General features: G+C 40.9%; 1 protein-coding gene across 5 annotated transcripts in view; it reads left to right on the forward strand.

The window, feature by feature from the left end:
- Positions 1–24,029, forward strand: part of Ppp2r2b (protein phosphatase 2 regulatory subunit Bbeta) — a 508,455-nt gene that overhangs the window by 80,117 nt on the left and 404,309 nt on the right. Inside the window, exon 1 of one of the 5 annotated variants that reach the window (XM_010627062.3) lies at positions 19,950–20,427. The exons of 3 other annotated variants lie outside the window; for them this stretch is intronic. In XM_010627062.3, the coding sequence (XP_010625364.1) occupies positions 20,354–20,427 (74 nt within the window). In that variant the 5' untranslated portion in view covers positions 19,950–20,353. Of the gene's footprint in view, positions 1–19,949; positions 20,428–24,029 lie in introns of those variants that run through there. One more of the 5 variants, XM_010627067.3, reaches the window with a different exon arrangement.

A 24,029-nucleotide genomic window follows, 5' to 3' on the forward strand; every position in this document is an offset into this window, starting at 1 on the left:
TCTTTAATATTATAAGAAGAAGGTATCCCCTAATTTATCAAAATTTTCAATTTTAATAACAGTTATATGAATACCTGATACCTATGTCTTCACATTTATCCAGGAAAAATTGTAGTACAGTGGGTAAGAGTCTATATTTCATAGTTATAATGCCTAAAATTTCTGTTTATTGGCATGGAGCAAGTCACCCCAAATCTTTATGATCTGTTTCTTGATATATAAAATTGGGATAACAAACCCTATCTTGTAAGAACTATGATAATAATATATTTTAAACAACATAGCCCATAAACAATTTTAATAATTATGTTTATTTACTGTGATTATCATTAGGATATAATCTCAAAAATAGAATACCTTGGTCTACTCAGGCATTTAAAGCTTTTTTAATTTACAGTAACCCAGGTCCTTTAGACAGGTACTAATGACTTACAAATCCACTAGCAATTTTTATAGTTGACCATTTCCCAAATTCTCCAATTTAAAGCATTTAAAAATTATTTTTCCCATATCTTTAATTCATACTTTAATTACCAAGCATCTCAGAAGATATCAGAAAGCAGAAATTATGAAGCAGAGGAAACAACTTGTGCAAAAATCCCAAGGTTTATAACTCAGAAAGAGGATGAGGGCCCCCATTTTGCTGGAGCATAGAGTACTTGCAGAAGCAAAAGTGAAAGATTAAACTCAAAAGGTAGGTGGGCCCCAGGAGTTATTGAGTGACATTAAGTAATATTCTACATCTAGGACTGTGTGATTCCACTTGATATTGCTGAGGCTTGAAAAATATGTTGTTGTGCTATACTGACATAACTGAATTTATATGAGCTCATTTTAGACAGTGCAATTTAATCCATCTATTGGTAAAGCAGGAACTTTACTGTAGTCATTAGTTAACTTGAGTTAATTCACTCTCAAATACTCAATAAGTATTTATCAAGTGTCTGCTCTGAGGTAGATACTGCTCAAGTGAATATAGTCTCTGGGGTTTTCATGAACTCTGGGAAAGATGTGAACAGGGCAGCATGAGAGAGTTCCTGAAGGAGAGAGGCACCAAGGAAGGGCTGTCAGAGGAGGTGACCACGAGCCACAGCCACAAAGATGGGGATGCGGCCCACATCTAAAGGATGAAGCCTTGGCTGTTGGAAGGAGTAATCAATGAGCTTGTGCACAGGCCTAGCACCAGGGAAGGGAGGATGTTTTCAAAGCACATGAAGAGCTCCCATGGCTTGTGTTGAATGAGAGAAAACTGTGTGTCCTGAAAGGAAGAGCAGGGTTGGTAACAAAGGGCTCTATCAGGCAGGCCTGTTATGTCACCTTACAGCACCTGGATGTTATTTTAGACTAGCAAGTCTTGCTTCTGCTGAAGCAGTTTAAAGATAAATGTATTCTGTTAGCATATGTGCATCGAGGATTTCTGGGAGACAATGAGGCTTCATTAGAGTTGAGAATAGGCTGCAGATGAATTTCAAGGCAATAGGAAGGATTGCAGGGGAATGGCAAAGCGAGGTGCTGAGATAATTCCCTGTTGTGAGCCTTGAACAACTGGGCAGGAGGTACTGACTACCAGCACTAGGAATCCTGGAAAAGAGACTACGGGGAAAAATTGTGAACTTCAGTTTGAATATATTAAATATGAAGACTAGAAGATAGGCTTAAATGCCCAAAAGAAAATAGTGTACATGAATCTCAGAGGGAATCTGAGATGCAGGTATAGATTGGAGTGGCTCAGCATAGTGATGGTATCTGGAACAGCTGAACCAGATGCCATCACATGGCGTGCAGACCACCCTGACACACAGTCACCAAAGCCTGGGGATGGCCTGAAACGTTCACTGTTTTCCTGGTGGTTAGGAGGCCTTCTGAGCATGGGCCACTTGGTTGAGTTCTTGGAAGACACACACTGAGTTTCTGATTCTGTACAATTCTTGGATTTGATTTGCCTAACATGCACATTTTGTAGGATATATGATTTCATCTCATAAAGATTTACATTATTAGGAGCAATTTGCATACTGGAAATTGTGTACTCTGGACATGGGACGATTTACTATTTGGTGTCTGATTTTGAGCGGAACAGAGTCAGTTTCTGATTTTAGTTTTATCGTTGTTGTTTGTTTTTCCCCAGCTATAGCACATAGCCATTTCCCTTCTGATACTACAATTTTAGGGCATTTTGTTTGTTCCCCATTTTGCGGTTTTTCAGTGTCTGTCAACACAGGTCATTTCACCTTATTCACAGGAATTGATTATGGTGTTTATTTTGTTTTGCTTCATGGGAATGACCTTTTTCCTTCCCCACCTTCTGAAGAGATCATTCATGTGGAGGGAAGGATGAAGCATCCTATCGATTCAGATTTCTAATGAGAGAAAAATATCAATTTGGCTGTCAACGTGAGGTGCATTCTGCACACCTTAAAGTAAAAGCTGGTGGCCTTTACTGTGAATGAGTTCCTAGCAAAGAGTTCTTTACTGATAACATTTGCAAACTCTTATCTTTGCACTGATGTTTAAGTTATTCAAGGATTAGAGGAGTGAATTTTTTTTTTCTGCCATCCTTTTTAGTGGTTGTGACTCTTTTCCAACATGAAAAATATCGATTGGGCTGCTTCAAAGGAATGTAAAGACTTGTGAATTTCTCCTCATTTTACAGGAAGAAGTCAGCAAATGACAGCAGCCTTTCATGGCTGTTTATGCAATGTAGACAGCACAGGATCATTGTGCCTTCACCCATAGATCTTAGCCTAAAATATGTAAAGTAGAGCTTTACTTGTCTCCCCCTTCCCTCTTTCTGATATATGTGGTGGTTGTGATAAAAATTGTCATTTCAAGACAAGGTCTTGTCTTTTTGGACAGAAGTTTTCTGGATCAGTAATTCCCAAGAGTTATTAATCAGGCTCCAATTTGAAATCACATTATCTCTAACTTTAAACTTGGTTGTGCTGTCCAGTGAGCGACCTTAGGTCATTGAATGACTTTCCAAACTATTGTGCATTTAAATCACCTGGAAAGGCTGTTAGAGCACATTTATAGATCCTACACCTCAAGATGCTGATTCAGTAGGTCTGGAACAGGGCCAAAGAAATGTGTATTTCTCAGGCATCCCAAATAATTCTTACATAAAGTGATCCAAGAGATACGCTGAGAAATTCTATTCTTTCTTTCCTTACATCAGGGGGCTACTGTGAGAGCAGAGCCGATAGAAAACCTGGATGTATTTTGAGTGCTTGTAAAAGAAAGCAGAATGGTGGTAAAATAAGAGGGGTTGCTGTGCAGCCATGATCTCTGCCCCAGGCATTGAAGAGAGTGAAAACCTCTCCTTTTGAGTATCAAAAGGAAGACAGGAATCTCCTTTCTACATCCTGTAGTCTACAAAGGAATTTCCTGTACAGTTTTACTTGGTATGGAGTTCTAGCCTGCTGGAAGCAAAACCGGTCTGCTTATGAGCAAGTTGCTGTGAGATGAAAGCACTTTTGCTCAGCTCTGATGGGGAAGTGCTGAGGTGAGAGGGCTTGCAGGACTCCGCAGGTGGCCTGGTGGGAAGTAGACTCTGGAAGAAGGGAAGCAGGTTTTGTGTACAATACTAAGGCCAGGCATCCTTTTCGGTTTGTATGCATTAAGTGATTAAATATTTCTAGGCCAATAACTAGAAAAATCTTCAGGGTTGTTTACTTCATCCCTTCCCTAAAACCAGTCGTGTTAAATGTGCTTAATTATCAAATACTATTTATGGAGCAGCCGGCATGTCCCGGCCACTGGGAAGATCCATGAGGCTGTGATCACAGACAGGATCCTACTGACCCACTCCTCTAAGCAGGTGAAACTCTCTTGAGCATAACAACAAGTGTTTTTCTATTCCCGCCTAATTTGAAATGTGCTAGAACAAGCCACTCAACCTGTAGAGGAGTAGAGAGGACAGCAAGGAAAGGACAACAGAGCAACTGGGAGCCAATCTGAGATGTAAAGAAGGATTAGGAATGAGGTCAGACTTTTAGGCATACGGATTCATACTTGTCATTCCTTTGGGGTAATTATTCTGCTTTGTAAGGCTGTCTTGAGAGGATGAGAGACTTTGCTAATAAGGCCTCTGAAAACGTTTCACAATACCTGGGCAGGGTATGGTAATAATAATGACGATTCTTCAATTGGGCTTCAGAGGCCAGACTATCATAATTGCTTTCCATATTTATCTCATTTCATCTCTGCCACAGGATAAGGTGTGAGGCAGGTACCAGTTTTTAACCCATTTTACACTGGAGGAAATTGAAGCCCAGAAAGAGTAGCCACTCTCCCCAGTCACACACCCATCTGGCCTCAGAGTTGGTGGTCTTAACCCCTGTGACAGGACTGTCCTGAAAAGCAACCTGGCAGCAAGTAGGGTCTCCAGAGTGTCTGTTCCATGGACACAGTCTGTCCAGCCTGCACTTCTACTAATTCCACGGTTCCAGTTACCCATGGTCAGTCATGATCCAAAAACACTAAATGGAAACTTCTGGAAATATAATCCATAGGTTCTCAGTTAATTACGAGCCATTCTGACTAATGTGATGGAATTTCATGCAATACTTCTCCATCCTACTGAGACACACATTTTCCTCCTGTCTAGCACATCTGCACTATGTACATGATACCTGCCCTTCAGGCACTTGGCAGCCATCTCAAATATCAGAATGACCGTCATGGTATCCCAGTGCTTACCCTCAAATGATCCTTATTTTACTTAATCATGGCCCTAATGTATAAGAGTGGTGATAGAATGAAGGCACCAGGGCATAGAATATGGAAAGATAGATCAACTCTGCTACTCAGAGGCAACACTACAGGACAAATAGGAAAACAAACAAACAAACAAACAAAAAACCCAGCTTGTATCAGGTTCAGTACCATCCTCAGTTTCAAATATCCACTGGGTATCTTGGAGCATGCCCAATATGGATAAGGGAAGACTACTACATAGCTGTCGGTAACTAATAAATGTCAACTAACCAAAAAGATCAAAATTACCATTAATATAACTGTGTTGTGTATTTAGGAGAACAGAAAAGTTCACTTAAAATAATTCATTACAGTTACACAGCACTTTTCTGCTTTTAATGTATAATAGTCATTTTATTTATTATACTCCACGAGAAATGACTACAGTAGGTTTTCTAATCTCATATTATAAATACAAAGAGATAGTTCAGATATCATAGGTAGTAATGTAGTGACTTGCCTTAGTTACCTTCTCATTGCTAGGACAAAATACTCAACACCCCAAGTTAAAGGAGGAAAGCTTTGTTTTATTTTATTTATTCTTTTTCTTTTTTCTGGTACTGGAAATCAAATTCAGGAGCTTGTGCTTATGAGGCAGGTGCAGGGAATTGTGCTAAATCCTCAGGCCAGGGAAGCTTTATTTTAGGTCATTGTAGAGGTTCTAGTACATAGTTGGCTGGTTCCAAGGCAAGGCAGCAGAGGGACACAGCGTGGCAGGCAGAAAGCAGAGAGACTTCCTTGTTCTTTTGTTTTTTTCTTCCATCCAGGCTACAAGCCTATTGGTTGGTGCCACCCACACTCAGGGTGGGTCTTCCCTCTTAAGCAGATCTGTCATCCACACCCAGAACTATGCTAAACCAATGCGTGGACTAACCTAGTATCACACACCCGTGATCCAGCCACCTCCCCACAGCACCATCTATGAGCACGTTGAGGCTTTATAAACTGTAACAGTATTCTCCATAGCTATGAAGAAATTAAGGCTAATGGCGTTAAGTTTTAAATTTCCCAGTAGTCTCATAGAGACCAAAAAGCAAACTTTTGAATACTAAGTCAGCACTGTGCTTCCACTGCACAACAGGGAGTGACGCCCTGCGACATAGAGAACCCTGTTCTAGAGGCAATGGCTAGGCGTTTAAGACATGCTTAACTATCTTGAAGAGGTAGGGCACTGAACACAGGCAACTCAAAGGAAATCATTATTCCAATGATGCTTTCAAGCACAACAGAAAACTCCTCTATCAAAATAATTGGAACAGTAAAAGAATTACTATATCTCCTTCTGTGAATATCTACTAAGCACCAACTGTGTAGTAGCCATGCTAGACACTGAACATTCAGTAATGAAAAGGATAGATAATAGACAGCAGAGATAAGTAGAATATGAAACATGGGACTGTAAACACAACAGAGAAAAATAAAGCAGTGGAGGGTCTAGAGGGAAGGATGGTGTTTTTCTTTTAAAAGAACGGTTAAGACTTTATGCAAAATATTCCATCTGAGCAATGATCTGAAGAAGGCAAGAGATCGACTCATGTGATATCTGAGAAGAATTCCAGGTAGAGAGAACAGACCGTGCCAATGCCCTGAGCCAAGGGTTTGTTGTTTGTGCAAGGACTGGACGCAAGGCCAGGGTGGCTCTGATTGGGTGAGCAAAGGGAGAAGTTGTGAAAGATGGATACCAGAATATGATGACTGATGAGGAGCATCTTATAAATCACTCTGAAGACTTGGACATCTGCCCAGATGAGCTAGAGAGCCACCGGTTATATAAAGCTCTTTCTACCAGAAGGTAAATAGAAGATTGTACGGGGGAAATGGCAGAAGCAGGGAGCCCAATTAAGAGTTTTTTGCTGTAATCAAGTTTTGTTATTTTCACTTAAATTCAGGGAGCAGCCAGAGCAGATAGATTCCCTAGCTGTGGGCACAGCATGGAAGACGCCTATTCTTTCCAGCTCCCAGCCTTGCTGACCTTGAAATGTCAGCTTTGTCTCAAGACAAGCGTGCCAGCCCTGGGCATCACATTCACAAAGATCCAGCAATATTCAATGAAAGGATAGTCTAATTTCTTTTTTAAAGTAAGGAATCTTTTCAAATTTATTTTGATGCCCCTTTGGCCATGGTTGGAGTCATCAGCCCAGTTCTAAGCCAACCTTTGGCAAGGACTATGGGACTGGCCTAAGTGGTTTGCACAAATAGGCTTGCATCTGCATTTGGCATAGGACCACCCTCCCCTGAGCAAAGGATACTATGACACACAGGGGTGCAACTTGATGGTAGCCCAACAGTAGTGTCAAGTACAAGAGAGGCGAATGTAGCTTAATCATTTCCGTTGCTACCATGGGGGAAAGGTCCATAGGTCATTAGCTTGTTCTTTTCTGAACTCTTGGCTCAGGAAAATCTAAATGCCAAGCTTCTCTAGGCTGACTTGCCTTGCGGTTTTGCTATGAGGTATATGAGGAGATTATTTTCCTTTTCTTTGCAATGTTACTAATTAAGCAGGTTCAGCATTATCTCACTATTGCCAGTGTTATTTGTTAATGGGATTCAAAAGCCAAGAATAAATAATTAAGCATATGGCCAGTGTGGGGATGGTTCCCATGTTTGTGTTCAAGATTCCAAAAACAGTCACCTTTTCCTTCAAGATGCTTATTTTTAATCTGAGAGAGAGAGAGAGAGAGAGAGAGAGAGAGAGAGAGAGAGAGAGAGAGAATGCTAAGTTTATACCAGTACAAGTAGAGGTAACGTTTTGAATGTCATTCATCTATTTATTCAATATATATAGAGTGGATGGTAGATGTTGGTAACAGTAGCACTTGACATAGCTAGTCTCTGGTGTTCATGGAGTTTACGACCTGGTGGGGTAGATAGACAGTAGAAAGTGAATCTTACAGAGACGCAAGTGAACATGGGTTACCAAGAATACACAGCATGGTGTATGGGAGAGGCTAAGAAAAGGGTTAGGAGATGTTGCATCAGATGATTGTTCTGGGAAGATGAATTTTATTTTAACTTGTACTATGCATGGCATTCCCATAATTTTATCAGCTGATTTTAAAGTATTCTTATACACTGTTTCAGGAGCGATTACTCTTTTTGCTTTGTAAATCAAACTTTCCCAGTGCTTCTCACTCTACACAATTAATCAAACAATACAGGTAATTCCATTGTTGAGAGGTCCATACAAGTGATATTCAGGCAGCGATGATTTCTGAATACTGACATTAAGCATCTATTTTCTAAGGAAAACTACTAGCAATTTAAACAACTTACCATTGCCATGTATCAGAACGTATCTTCTTGTTCTTTTTCAGTGATTCATGTAAAGTGCAGTGCGTCATCAGATATACCTGTTTTTAAGTAATTTATAGTTTGCTGAAGACAAGCTAGCTTTTAAAAATAATTATGTAACAGCAACTAAAACTAATTTTGTGAAACTAAAATAGAAAAAAATAATTCACAAACTTTATTTTTACAAAGCGACTTAGATATTGCTTTTTAATTAGTTGCATCTCTTTATGAATAAAATAATCATCTGTATTCCTAAGAGAAATTTGAGAACATTGGGGAAATTTTTTACCATAATTAACAACATGAACTATGGGCAGATGTCTGGATTTGAATACCAGTGGGACCAATGTTGCTTTGAATAGGTTCCTTACTTTGGGTTAATTTCACGTTCCCCTCTGTAAATGGGAAAATAGTCTTATCTCCTTCAGTGGCTTGTCCTGAGGAGCAAATGAAATAGTTCACAAAAAAACAGAGAATGTTACCTGTAATGCTGATGAAAATATGGGCTTCAAGAAAATAAAAAGAACCTGTCATCCTAATACCTTGACCATCACAGTCATACCTTGGTACTCAACAGCCTTGAAATGCATCAGATTTGGAACTCAGTGTGTTTTGATGCAAAACATGTCATCCCAGTGCTAGTCATTTATTTAGTATTCGATGCTTAAACTAGACCATGTTGTTGATTCACTACCCTTTCCAGACAAAACAGTTTATTGGTACTCATCCTTTGGGGTACTCATTGTGCTTCTAGGAACCAATTAATAGCAAGTTCTGAGGTAGCACTATAGTTGGTTTTAATGTTTAGTAATTGATAAATTCATCAAATTTGCTTCTAAATGAGTTTTAAAATAGCCATTAGGGACTGGGATTTAGCTCAGTGGTTCCGCTGCCTGCCTCACAAGCATGAGGTCCTGAGTTTGATACCTGATACCAAAGGGAAAATAATAATAAAATAAAAATAAAAATAGCCATTAGAACTATATCTTTACTAAAAGCATCATATACCTAGTTACAAACAAAAGCAAACCCCATTTTTGGGAAACATCTTTAAAGGATTCTAGGTGAAGGTTCTACTGACATGGTGTCAAAGAAGCTGAAGAAAAATTATAAATAGCTAGTGGTTCTGCATCACCAGCAAATATTGGGGATCTTTTTTTCTGGTACCAGGGATCTAACTCAGAAACTTATGCTTGCCAGGCAGGTGCAGCGCCACTGAGCTATATCCCCCACCCTAATTAGTTCTTCTTATGCCAAGACAAAGTAGTATTTTACCACATGATGTTAATAAGTAAACGAGTATATGGTGTGAACGCTTAGATTCATAGCATATTGGAGTTTGAAGGAAATCAGATCATTTCTAATCTCCCCACTTTATAGATGGAGGACCTGGGGTACAGAGAGTAATAAAGACACAGCCAAGTCTATACATTTATATTTTCACATATTCACTTACTATTTCCACCACTCAGCTTCTGCAACCTTTCGAGTTAGATATCACTGAGATCCTTTCTAATGAAAAATAATGGAATACTAGTCATCCTTTAAAAAGAAAGAAAGCTGGGCGTGGTGGTGCATGCCTGTAATCCCAACACTCGGCGGCTGAGGTAGGAGGATCGCTGAGAGTTTGAGACCAGCCTGGGCTGCAGAGTGAGTTCCAGGCCAGTCTCGACTACATAGTGAGACCCTGTCTCAAAAAGCCAAAAATAAATAAATAAAAAGACAGAAAACTTGAGGCAATGACAGAAAAATGGATTTCAAGGGCTCGAGGAAACAAACGTTAAAGGATACAAACGTAGATCTATTGTACAATATGGTGATTAGAATTAATAACAGTTTATTGTATACCGGAAAATCACTGAGAGGATAGATTTTAAATGTTTCGCTACAAATAAATAAACATGTGTAAATAATACCTATCTTCTCAATTTAGCCATTCTACAGTGGATGCGTGTTTCAAATAATGATGTTGTATACTATAAATATGTAGGATTTTGTTGATTTAAAAAATGCTTCTGTGGTCCTTAATCTCCTGCCACCAAACAATATTAGGAAGAGATTTCTGACTCCATTGTATCAGCCAGTTGTTGTCTTTTACCTAGGTGGTGATTAGATGCACAAGTATGAAAGAAGGGGAAGCCACAGATCTCTAAGGATCCAGCGTGGTCTTTCAGTAGAATGTGAGGTTAACTCTCATCAGTGGCACAGCTCGGGGCTATTTGGCTTCAAATGAAGCCCAGCTCCCAAGGAGCGCCTCCTCCTCTAAAGAGCCCCCTGTAAACTACTGACATTTCTTTCCTTCTTGTGGACAGGGGAGACTTAACAGTAGGGGGAAAATTCGTGACTAGCAATGGTTTTCCAAAAGCCAAAGAAAGGGATTAGGATAGTGCCAAGTCTGTTCTGTTTGCCCAATACAGTGCATGGCATTTACTGAAAACTCAGGAAACCTAACATGGGAAAAAGCTTGTAGCCTTCCCTTAGCATGTACCGTAGCAGGCACCAGGCTCTTGGTGCGTCCAGTACTTTGAGATTGATACACAGCAGTGAAAAGTTTGAGGCTCCAAAATTCCTCACCCAGGTTTGCATCCAGTCCTTGTAACTCTGAGTATCTCTCTGTGACTCTGTTTCCATACCTGTAACATAGGGACAATAACTGAAGTTACTTCAAGGACCTTCTGAGGATTAAATAAGGTGATATATATGAAATATTTAGAGCACAGGAATGGAATATAGTTAGCATTCTGTAAATGGTCCCTCATTCACTAGCCATGTAATGGAGGTTTTTTAATACTGATATTTTGGCTAAGGAAATTGAGCTGCAAAGAATGTAAATGATTGCATATTTCCTTTAAAACTATCATCCTTAATTTGGGAAACCTATGATTTAAACCTAGAGGGCAAACACAAGTAAATTAATTATGGCTGTATGTGGGAGTGAAGAGATCAGGCTTCTGATCATAGCTATATGTGGGAGTCGGGCTGCTGGGTTTGGATTCAGGCTCTTTCATCCTGTGTGACCTTGAGCGGGTTATTCTGAGTCTTGATTTCCTGAGAAGAAGAGAGCATGTCTCAGAATGAGATCACAAGCTTCGAATGAAATAATGCTTGTCGGCACTTAGCTCAGGGACCAGCGGCAGCCTCAAAACACTCCCTCATTTGGGGGCTGGCAGCCAAGGCTACAGTCCAGCTCCAGAAGCCGACACAAGCACCTGTGGCTCATCCTGAGTTTTGCTTTCTTACCTTTCCTTGGCACGCATACTTGTCTGTTCTATCACTGTCCCTTGTCACACTTCCTTCTAAGCAGACTCTCAAATGCCTCCTTTTCTCTCCAATTCTACTGTCGCCATTCTAGTTTGCGTGCCACCGTCTTGTCTTTGAATGTGGGAGCAGCTGCTATGGTCTGTCCTCACTCTCTTGTCTTGGCCACCTCTAGTCTGTTCTTCACGCCATACTTAGAGGAGTATTTCTAGTGGAAGCACATGTCACCTGCCTCCTAAAATTCCCAATAGAGTTCATGTTCTTAAGATCTCCCCAGCCTCCCTTCAAGTCTCTTCAAGTACTCTCTGCTTCTTGTTTCCCCCAGCGATGCATTCCCTCATTTATAGAACTGTACACATGCTGGCTCCTTTGACAAAAGTAGTTTGACCCTCTTTCCCTGGCAATCCTCTGGTCAGCTCTCAGCCTTGATTTTATTTTCCTTAGTACGTCTTCCCTAACCCTGACTTCTGAGCTTGGTTGTCCTTCTTGGAGGACCTGGATGTTATCATCATGCATTTGCCAAGCTCATTGTAATTTTCTTGCCCTTTACGTGATGCCTCAACTAGACCATACTCTCCATGGAGGCACAGCCGTATCCATCTTGATTACTGTAGGTACTTGCTTATGTGAGACTACAACTTATGTAAGTATTTCTGGTGTCCAGAACAATGTCTGGAACGGAACAGTGCTGAACAAATATTTATTGTGTAAGTGAAGGCATGAATGGATGGATATCATCCTTCCGATCACCAAGAAAGATCAATAAGGCAGGAGATGCTAAGAAACTTCCTCCTAATGGAAAGAGTGACAGTTCTCACTGCTACGTTCAACTCAACTCCTTGACATTGTACTTGATTGATGAATTTCCTTCCAATTTAAATGATTCATTGTAGAACAAAGCTGACATTTTTCAATGTACCTGCATCAGTGGTAGTGAAAAGGCCAAGTTAGACCAAATGGCAACAACCTTATATTTTTAAAAAGTTTCAAAATTCTTTTACAAGTATTATTTCATTTATATTACACCTCTCTGGGAAAGTGAGGTAAAGAAACTAATGTGTAGCGAGTTAGCATCAGACCACAGTGCTCCATATTATTCGCCCACCTTACAATGCCTATGTGCAATAAATTTGGTTCTTAGCTCAGCTCAGGTCTCAAAGGCCATGTCAGTATAGAGCAGTGATTTTCAGGCTAGGCTGGGGAGGGAAATGCTTTTGAGCCTCCTGTTTTATTGGTGTTTCCTGCTTATTGGAAACTGGTATTCACTTATTCGCTCATGTATGTACTCCATAAATATTTATTAAACACTACTCTATTCCAGAGGACATTTACCAAATTGGAAAACACTTTTGATAACTAGGGTAGGGATACTACTAGCATCAGTGGATGGAGGACAGCAAGAGCACAAAGCATCCTACATGCACAGGACAGCTCTCTCCGTCTTCACACAACAATGCCCTGACCCCATGTCCACAGTGCTGAGGCTGTAAACACTGCTGCGAAGCCAAACTCAGACTGAAATGACAGGAAAACTGAATGTGTAAATCTCTCCAGAGGGAGAAAAACTTGAGAGTCCATACCCTATGTAAAGGCACAAAGTTTGAATTAAAATATAAAGGGCTCTTCTGCAGGGGGCATGGGCAGTGTGACTCGCTCAGGGGAGGGAGGTCTTGCCCTTTACCTGAAGAACAACAACTGAAACGTTTTCTCCTTTGTGGCCTCTCAAAAGATTTACTATTATGGCTTTTCAGAATCAAAGGAAAAATTGTGTTAAAGTGTTTTCTGAGAAAGACCTTAAAGCTGATCACTCAGGTGCCTTTTCTGTACCTCTAAAGGTGGCCTACAGGTCAGAAAACTAAGATTTTTGTCACCTGGACTCACATGTGGAGTTGTCTTGAAGTCCTTTAATCTTCTCATCTGTCCAAAAAGAGATATGTTGCCTACTCCTAGGGGATAATCAAAGGCCAAATAACTACCACAGTCAGAGAAGTGCTTTTGAGATATTGTTATCAATTCGACATAGTGGTGCCGCTTTGTAATATTCATTATTTAAATAAGACATGGAGATGTGCAAGAAAGAAGTAGACAAGACAACTGGAAATGCATCCTGAAATTATTCTGCTATCCTATCTTTTTGGGAAGGTATTGAGGTGTTATATCTACTGAGTAACTGGTCTATTTGTATCTAGCTTGTGCAAAGGAGGTTGAAGTCCACTATTTCCAGAAGAGAGCTGACTCATGCAGGCCTCAAACACAGAAGTTGGAATCTGCTTCCCATATTTAAAATGTTTTATAAGCCCATTAACTTAGAGTAAGTTGGAAAAGGTGCACTTGAGTTGTTTTAGTCAAATTCCTGCTGTTCCTATGACCCCACCAGAATGGTCTTCCCATGTACAACTCCACACAAATTCTCCTTGCAGTGTGTCTGTTAGGTGGGGAATTTTCTCAGGGTTTTATCTTTTTTTTTTTTTATAATTTCTAATACATTCATTTTTATTACCAGCTTTTTGCTCCCATGCCTGTTACCCATCTTTACATGTCATGCCTTACACGTGTGCCTACCCCAGGCTTTACGTCCTGTGGATAGTGTGTATATTGAATGCTAGTGGCATTGATGCAGACATGTGGATTTGGTTCAATTTCTCCAATCTGATTAACAGACCCTTTCATTCAAATAGATTAGAATACAAATTGACCGGTCCTCATCAAACTTTCACAAGTTCCCGATAAGTAGATACAGAAGTTTAGTCTAATTCTTGGTGCTCCATCCCCCACTACACTGTACGGTAGAGAATTTTGAGATCAAGTAACCCAGTGAGCCATCACAGTAACCACAAACCCTGGGAGTAGGTATGAGTGAGAAGCCTGAAATGGAGCCTTAGACCTTTCACTTGCCTGCAGTTTGCAAGTTACCAAAACTCTTTGTGTAAATCCTTTCATCTACAAATAGATGATATAATTGTATTTACTACATTCTGGGTCTTCTAGAATGAAAAGAACCTAGTAAGAACTCAGATAAACTCAAATTGGTGGTTGCTTTTATTACTACTCTTATCATTACCTATTAAAAGTCAACTCATATTTCCAGGGCTTGGAACTATTTGCTCTGACATCTCTTTATAAATTAAGAGATACTATTTTTCTACTCTTTACAGGTACTGTGAGAATTTGTACTATATATAACACTTAGTGGAAATACATGCTTTGTTTTATTATGCTTTTCCCTCCATAGTGTTTTCATTGAGAGCCAAAACCTTCAGTTAGAACCAACTGGGTTTTTTTTGTTGTTGTTGTTGTTTTCATTTGCGGAATGGTAGCATCTGTTCTCAACTGAGCCTACCCTTCCTGGTCAAGCCCTCTCTAGTCATTTATATAACTACCCATCTCTCAGTGGCTGTCACTGTAAGCCAAGAGACCTGGCTGAAAACTGGCCAAGATGGAGTAAAAATTGTGAATAAAGTCAATACTGACCACTCTGGAAGGCCCAGGGGATCCAGTGGGAGGGCAGGACTATGACCTATGGGCTCACACTGCTTATATGAAAGCAGGGAAGTAAACATTGTTAATGGAAAAAATTATTTAGTAGTTTATGAAATTAAGAGAGAACCTTGTTGTGGAGTGAAGTTACATCTAGGGTTGGGTGGGTGAGAGAGCCAGGCTCTTCCTCGGCCAGCAACTGATCTGTTCACCTTAGCTCAGCTGCCACCTCCTCGGAGAAGCCTTCCCTGAGCACAGCAGCCACTCTCTGCCGTCTACCTCACACCATCCTTTAGGGTGGGATGTTTACCAGTTCATTATCTATGTCACTCTGAGAATTTCACCTCAGTGAGCTGAACCCACTCTGTCCTTTGTTGCCCCTCCAACACGTACAGGAAGCCCTGTCGTCTAACAGCGGCTGGAATGACTGTGCTCGTATAAACAGATGGACACATGCACTAGAGAGGACCTTCTTTTGTGCAGATCAGAATCTCTCCAGTTGTGATTCCGCAGACTGGCTAAGAGGGTGTTGGGGGTGTGGTGAAAATTGTCAATTTTTCCTTCTTTGGTTCAGCTCAATTCAATCCAATGCACTTATTGAACTCCTATTGTGCTCTAGGCAGTAAACCTTGAACTCAAGATGCGTCAGAGAAAAGGGAAATTTCTGCCCTTCTGGGAATTAGAGTTGGATACTTAATAGCAATTATCAATATAATTGAATAGCACTTACTCTGTGTGAGGCAAAATTGTAAGTGGTTCACTGAATTGCTTCATTTAAGGCTGGCCAGTCATTTGCGTAAAGAAATATTAGTATACCTGATGAAGAAGGTAGATATTTCATCTGTGTTTTTCACTACTGATTCCTTAGGACCTTGCCCAGTGCCCAACATAAATAGATGCTCAATAAACACATTCAATAATGAATGAGTGCTTTGAAGGGGGAGGATAGTATTTGAAAATCTATAGTGAGGGGATCAAACCTCAGTCCAAAGTATTAAGAAACCTGTCTCTGAAGATGTGGCATTTTATTTAAGTGTGGAAGTATGAACAGGAATTTGACTTGAAAGTGAAAACACAGAAAGGTTCATTGTGACTGGCTTTAAATAAGCTAATTTTTCCTCAGGGGATTTAGATTTCCCCTTAGCAAAATGAAAAGCTGTAATGATGAACCTTTCCCCAAAGGAGGTTGCCAAAACATGGTAAGGGAGAATTATCCAACGACTTTCCCATAAAGCTCAGCTTCAGTGGGAGTAGGCAGCAGGAATAGCCCCAGGGGTTGGGAGTCCTTGGCCCCAAGGCAGGGGCTGTGGCTGGGACTTCACAGGACAGCAGTGTGCTGCCCTCTAAAGCAATTGCCAGCAGCCTGTCCCAGAGCACAGCAGCCAGGAAACTCTCAATTAATTATGTTTTTTGCTGTTTGAAATCAGAACCTGGCATTTGGAAATCATGTGAGGATTTTTTATCTCTGTACTCTGCTCAGTCAGACTAAAGGCAACTTCTCCTGTGGCACCTAAACTGGGTCACTTTTATCTTCCCCTCCTCCACATTTTCCTTTCTGCTTTTTGCCCCGCACCCCTCCAGGCCCTTCTGCCATTGGCTTTGGGTTTCCTCTGTCCATGTAAAGACCCTGCCCCCTCCTGGTGACCTTGCTCTTTTCTGTGATGACATTAGGAATATCAGAAGGTAGTTCCACAGACAGAGTTAATGACTACTTGCTATTGATTTGTTGTCTTTCAGTGAAATAATTAATTGGTTTTTAATAGAAGCCATTTGTAAATAATGCCTAAGGAAAAGTATGAATCTCTAACATTAACCTTTGGGGCTCCATAATCTCAAGCAATCTTTTCAGACCCTCTTCCACCTCTAACAGCCCCATGAAGCTATATAAAGATAATGTATTAGTCCTTTTTTCCAAGAATATGTACTTTTTAAGAGCAACAATGGTACCTTATAACCCGTATTCCCACCATTCTGCCTAATGTCTGATAAATTATCTAGGTGGCAACAAACTACTGGATAAAAATGGTGAAGTATATGATATAAGAAAAAGATATGTGGAAAAGTTTCTTCATCAAGTCAAAACATGAAATTAAACACCTTACTCCAGAGGTTTTGTTTTGTTTGAGACAGGGTCTTATTAAATTGAGACCCAAGTGAGAAACATTTAAATAGTTTTGTTTGAGACAGGCTGTCTTCTGACTTTGGATCCTCCTGCCTCAGCCTCCAGAGTGACAGGGAGTACTACAGGCATCAGCACCATGCCCAGGGAAGTTCTCAAACTTTAAAAAAGCCCTTCTTTATTTCCAGACCAAATCAACTAGCCTGGGGAATTTGAACTTTGCAAGTTCATCAGTGATTCCAGCATGGAAACTCTGGACCTCTTTTGGATAATGTGTTACATCCTCTCAACCTGTTTTTGTCTCAGTAAAATGGGGTTACTTAGAGGATCAAACAAGAAGAAAAGTAGAAAAGCACACTGAAAGGGTTCAAGTGATACAGTGCTGACCATCTGTCTCAGAGTCACCTGTCCAACAAAATTTCTTATTTGTTCTTTCTGCCTTTTGCCCATTCTGCACATGCGTAGTAGAAGGGGTACATGGGCCTGGCACTAAGTCAGTCCATTTCAATTTAGATCGGAGAAGATCTCATCAGTTGGGGTCAAAGGCATTGGTAGGTTTGGAAGGGCTTGGGAGCCAGCCCCAATTTGTTCTTTGGCTTCTAATAGAAGAAATAGTTCATTTTTTTTTCCTTTTGTATTTGCCTTGTTTATTGAGGATAAGGAGGGGCAACATCATCAGTGAGTATTTATCTACCAGGAATACTTCCTCAGAACTGCCTACTGTGGACTCAGGAGGTATTTCCTAAGTGCCTACCATTTATCCAGGACTGTAGCGTACAGAGTCAGAGCTTGTCTACTCATAAGTGCCTTTGCTTGACTGATCTATTCCAGCTTTCTGATAGCCTCCAATTTGCCTCACTCATGCTGAAGACAACTTTCCCCCACAGAGACAATATCCTTTGAAACCTTTCACCTGTAAATGCTGGTTAATCCATGCATTCATTCACTTGCATCATAATTACTGAGTGGCTACTTTGTGCCAGACCCTGGGCTAAGCTCTAGTTATACAAAAATGAAGTGGACATTGACCTCTCCATTCATAGAGTTTACAATTTCAGGGTCAGGTGAGACAGGTAAGTTAACTGCAGTAATATACTATGATTGAGAGCTGATATTTCTATTATAGACAATAGCAATTAAACTTGGGAAACATTCACAGTGTTCTAAGAACTATGCTAAACACTCTATAGCACTCTGTGGCACATATTATATTTTTCCTTTAAGGCAAAAGATGTTAATGTATGAGTTGTTTTTTCTAAGCCAACACCTCTGTATTCAAGTTTCATTGCAGTATTGACACTCTGCAGTAGATAAGTGGGTTTGTGGTTGCAGTTTGGGCACTCGGTCTCTAAAAGTTTCTCCATCAAGGCTCTACATTAACCGTCCTATTTTGCTCTTGAAACATTGCAAGAGATTCTGCTATTACCCTTACTAGTATGTGACGAGGCACATAGTTGCTGAAGATCACACAATAAGTCGGTGCCAAGGGGAGGATCAGACCTTTTCTGTCTCATCCCAGGAATATCCTGCTTAACCACACCTGCTATTAGGTTGGTTTATGGCCCTAGGAACTCAGAGAAAGCCAACAGTGACAAGCAGCCACTTAGTTTGTGAGCTGCCTACAATGTGCTAGTCGTCTTATATTTATTGTCTCACTTCTTCCAAAAATACATGAGAAAAACCTTGCTATTGTTCCCATTTTATAGCAGCTCGCAGGTGTTTAAGTTTGGTTTGTGTCTACCTGAACCACAGTAAGTGAATGCACTGGGTGGGAATCAGACTTATGTCAGGATGATGCCATGGCCCACGCTCTTTGGGCCCTGCTTTGCTGCCGATGAGAGATTAGACATGAAGTATGTCCTACAAAGACCCCAGACATGCTTTTCTATCCTGAGTTCAAGATCACCCAAAGGACACACCAAACCACTAAGGTGTTATTTAAGAGGCATGTAGTTGGGATCCTCGAGCTTGCCCAGCCCCTCGGTCTAAGGAAGTTCTAATTATCATGGGACTAAATGGTCTGGCTCTGCAAACCTTTATCTTCATGTCCCAAAAGCCCAAGTCAGAGAAGTAGCAGATTGGTGGGAAAGTCTATTTATATTATCACATTTGGCCTTTATTATAATTACTTTGTATCTTTTCTGTCCTGGGAAAACCAGCACATTTCCCAATGCTAAGTTAAATATTTTTGTAAAGTGGAGAGCCCTTAAAACTCTTTCTATTGGATTTTTAAGACCTGCTTTTGTTTTTAAATCTTACTTTTTAAAATCCCACTCAAGGCAAGATTTGTTTTCTTTTGCAGACTATTTAAATCACTTCCTGGTATCTCTGAATGCGGCACAAAGGACTAATTTTCCTCTTTCTCTTCATCGTGTGTACAATGGTGCCTTTGACAGAATTACAAATCCCGGACTGAAGCTCTGTGCCTGTGTCCAGCAGTGAGGTTTCCAAAGTCACTTTATCTCATGGGCCACAACCAAACCAACCCCCTTCCTGAATCGCTTGTCTTTGATGTCTTGCGCTTGAACACCCCCTGCCCAAACCTGGAAATCTCCATGAGCGTTTCGATAAAGTCGGGTCCTCTCTGGCTCGGCTTACTTTTCCCGTGTTTCAGATGCCACCAGGGGCCACACGTTGGTGGAGCGCCCATTCCCTGGGGTCCGTCTCTTCTCTTGGGTCGTGGCTTTCTATTTGTACAGAGAGCAACTCTGAGCTAAGTTATTGCCTCCGTGTCAGGGTTGGCCAAGGGAAAAACGCTTCGACGGAGCACAGAATCTGTCTGTGTTAGCCCTGTCACCAACGCCTTTGGCTTCACCTAAGTGATAAATGGTCCTATTGTCTGGGCTTCAGTATTTAAAAAAATAGAACTAAATCTAGATTAAGCAAGGACAGAGACCCATTTCATTGCACTGTACTTTAATATTCCTGAGATCCGTGGCTTTATGGGTGGCTCCTTTTAATGGCCATCTCCCTCCCGGGCAGAACACTGTGCTGTCTTTGTTTCATCTGATCTTTCAGCTAAATAAGAGATGGTCACTTATCCTCACTGCTTCTATCTCCTGCTGGATTTCCTTTGCTAAAAGAAAAACTGACCACTGGGGAGAAGGTAGAGGTTTCAGGCAGAGCGTTTCAGTGTGTGTTTATAGGCAGGACTGACTTACTCAGCAAATCCTGCTCGGAGGAGCTTCAGCCAATGAAGAGGCTATATCCTGGCTTGCTTGGGGGCTTCGGAGTTTGAGCTGCATGCAGAAATGTAAGGCAGTGCTTCCTGGAGCTGATGGCAAAATGGGACCCAGCTCCCGTTATTCCTTGGGCTTCCCAGCTTTGCAGATCTGGGCGAGAACCTACATAAACGTACTGGTGATGTAGCCAGCCTCGCAGGCCGAGAGAATCCTTATGGATTCAGGAGACTGTTTTTTTATTTAGAATTTTATTTTTTATTTGGAAGATGAAATGCTTCTCTCGTTACCTGCCTTACATCTTCAGACCTCCGAACACCATTCTCTCTTCCAGCTGCCACACCGAAGGTACAGACCAGAGAGGGAGAGTGTGTGGGTGGGTGGGACAAAGTGGGCTGGTGTCTGACTTCCCACAGGTTCTGCTGACGCTGTTTTCTGCAGCTACTACATGAGTGTCGTTCCTGGCAAAAGCTGGTGTCTGACAGACTAAGATCTGCTCCTAAAATCAGCCTCTCTTATACAAGGAAAGAAAAGTATTTTCTGAAGAGCAAAATATATTGCAGAGCTGACAGATTAGAAAATAATCAGAGATATTTTGCCAGATTTTCTTGTTCCTTGTAACATGCAAACAAGTCATCGGAACTCGTACTAAGAAAAAAAAAAAACAATTCAGTGGGTGCTGCCGTAGACATGTATCCGAGCTCTCTGTTTTGTCACTGTCGATTTAATAACTTGGTGCATGCCCAAGAAAGCAATTAGCAAAATAGAATTAGCTGTGTACATGACCGTGGAGTGTCGATTGTTAGATTGGTTCTCTCAGAGTCTGTACTTGGGTTACGCAGCAGTAAGAACACAGCTGACTTTCGACACTTGCTGGAAATGAGGTCTGTGGGGAGCCAAAGTTAATGCTTTGCAGGGAGGGGGAGCTGAGTCTTGTACACATTCTCCAGTTCCTGTTTCTCTCAGGGGCTTCCACTTCTGCCTATAACCTGGCATGATATGCACATGTGTGTGCACCTTACGTGTGTACCCATGTGTGCCTTGTAAACATTCTGGCATCTCCTCTTCAAGCACTGCGAGATTCAACATCACTCTCGTCCGTACTGTAGCTACTCGTGCATTTTCTATATGTGATTCAGATCTATGTGTTCCTTTCCATCTGGCATATTCTTGAAAGAGAACTGGTCAGATATTTTTCAGCCTTAGGGACTGTCCTACAAGTGGTGCGAGATTAAAGAGGGCAGAGGATGACAAGGCTAGCCAGGCTCTTCTAGAACAGAGTGACCAGTCTGTTCTGAAATCTCATCCCATTTCTCAACCTCTGTTAGGAGCCTGTGATTGAAGACTGTGTGTGTAAAACTGGAGAGGCATACATTCTGCCATCAGGAGAATTTTTGGTCAGCACCCCTAGGAAAAGGGAGTAGACTTTGAGATAAATCTTGAATTGCGACTGAACATGGAATTTTTTATAAACATTGTGTCACATAGATCATATTTATAATTGCATAGTTCCCTTTAAAAATCACTGGTGGCTACAGGAAACGACCCACTGGGAAATGTTTTTGTTTTTGTTTTTGTTTTTCCTCATAGAGAGAAACCTAATAAGTCCCTTTATACTTTGAGGGAGGGAAAAGAAAAGTAGGGGCCTGGATCAAAATCTCCAGAACTTCCAGCTGCAGAAGACCTAACGCTATATTAGGAAGATGCCCATTTGGCTTTTGTGTTTCTGATTGGCTCCCCTGTCCTCTCCTCTTAGCTTAGACATTGAAACCCAAACATTTCATCTCTTTAGTTGCTATTTTGTGCATTAATCGAGCAAAAATACCCAACATGATATAGACTTTTTAAAATGCCACTATAAGAACTTTTTAAAAACTGCTTTTTACAGTCAAATTTAACAGGTTAGTTCTATCAGAATGGAAAACCTACTTCGTGTCAAAATAATTTCTGCATTACTCACTATTAAAGATTTAGGAAGAGGAGTCTAGGAGACAAGGAATGAAATTTGTTGTAAACCTAGGAAAGACAACGGGTCAAAATAATAGCAGCTATCAAACTTACCTCCTGGCTGAGGCCGCTGGGGCATAGTGGATAAGAAGTGAGACAGATACCAGACAAGCAGGGCTCTACCGCTTAATTGCTCTGTCTGGTTTCATCTGTAACATGGAAATCAAAAGACATCATTGATGTTGAGAATTAAATGCAATAATTAAATAATGTTCTTCATAAAGCCCAGCCCTGTCTGTTTCTGAGCCCCATGTCCTAAATGTTTTTTTAAATACTCGTTTTCTTCCCTTTTTACATTATCTAAACAATGTGTAGTTTCCTCAGAACAATGTGTTGCCAAAAACTAGTTATCTTACTTAAAGTTTGTCTGAGGAGAAAAAATATGTAGATTTGGAGTCTGAATTTGTTTTCCATGTGTGTTTCTTTTTGTATTGTTAGCAATCGTGCCACCTTGGACATGAGTCTATTCAAGTAAGCTACAGCTCTGAATTTCGTATTTTATTTAGTTAAAAAGTAAAGAGTAAATAGTTTCTGAATTTCTCTGTGAAACTCAAATACAAATGACCCAAACAGTCTCCTTAAGAATAATTCTAGTACAACTTTAAGAGCTTCCATAGTTTCTGGCTTCTTAGGGCACAGAACTATCATACCGTGAAGACTTGGGTTGTCTTCTCCCCTTCCTTTGGGCTGGGGATTTAGCTCAGTGGTTCTACCGCCTGGCTTGCTAAGTGTAAGGTCCTGAGTTCGATCCCTGGTGCAAAAATAAAAAATGTAAATCTTCTGCTGACACTGTTTTTGTGCATAAGAAAGGTGTGGGCTTTGAATCCTAGCTCTGCCCCTCTCCAACTAGGTGATGGTTAGTTTTTTAACCTCCCTGAACCTCAGTTACTTCATTTGTAAAATAGGGGAAATAATAATAATGAACAGGAAGATTGCAAAGAAACACATTCAGAATGCCATACATAGGGTGTCAATAATAATGGCAAAGATAATGGCAACCTTCACTTATGTTGAACTTACTATGTCCAACTCATTGTCTGAGCACATTATGTACAGTAGCCCATTCATACGTAGAGTAAATAAAAATATATGCATCACAAATATTCTTTTTTCCTCCCTTTTTGACTTGCAGCCCTCATGCCTGTTTTTTCAGCCATGAGATCTAGATTTAGTTCTCCACGTAGCAGTCAGAATGATGATCTCACCATCTGCCCTCTCAAACACAAACACATTCACATTTAAAAGCTCTCCATGGATTTTTGTGGCCTCCGGGGCCTTGTGTGTTCCAACACCTGCCTGGTTCGGACATCTCCTTCTTCTGTCCTTTGCCACAAGAGCTGACGCTGCTTTCGCAGTGTTCTCCCTCCAAGCACAGGCTGTCTGGGTACTTGTCCCACTCTGTCCTACCCTGTGGATTTGTTCATTCTAGCCTTCAACCAGGCTCTCGGCACCAGCTAAGAATCTGTCCCTGACCCCACCTGATCATAGCTCTTTAAGAATTGAGTTTCTTCACTGCAGAGAACTTACCTGTGAGTAAACATTTTGATTAATTCAGATAGGGCTCTTATTATCTGTCTCCCTGCTGCACTGAGAGCTTTGTAGGAGCAGGAGCTACATAATTTTACTCTCTGTTCCTCCAGCACTAGAACAATACTAGGTACATAATAGGCATTTAATAAATTTTCTTGGAATGAAAGGATGACACATACCAAGTCTGTTGTATGGATAGACTTTTAAAAAGCACTAACTCTGACATAAGTGCAAGCTATCGTAATCATCAAGGGTTAAGGAGCTTTCTTTAGTCATCCTTTAGGGGATGGCTTCTAGGACAGTGCTTTTCTCCAACTGACTAAAAGAACATAGAGGGCCGGGGATTTAGCTCAGCGGTTCAGTGGCCTGCCTCACAAGCACAAGGACCCAAGTTCGATCCCCGGTACCAAAAA

The sequence above is a fragment of the Fukomys damarensis genome, unplaced genomic scaffold (genome assembly GCF_012274545.1).
Source record: "Fukomys damarensis isolate Sample0158 unplaced genomic scaffold, DMR_v1.0_HiC HiC_scaffold_3, whole genome shotgun sequence".
In the NCBI taxonomy this organism is placed as follows: Eukaryota; Metazoa; Chordata; class Mammalia; order Rodentia; family Bathyergidae; genus Fukomys; species Fukomys damarensis.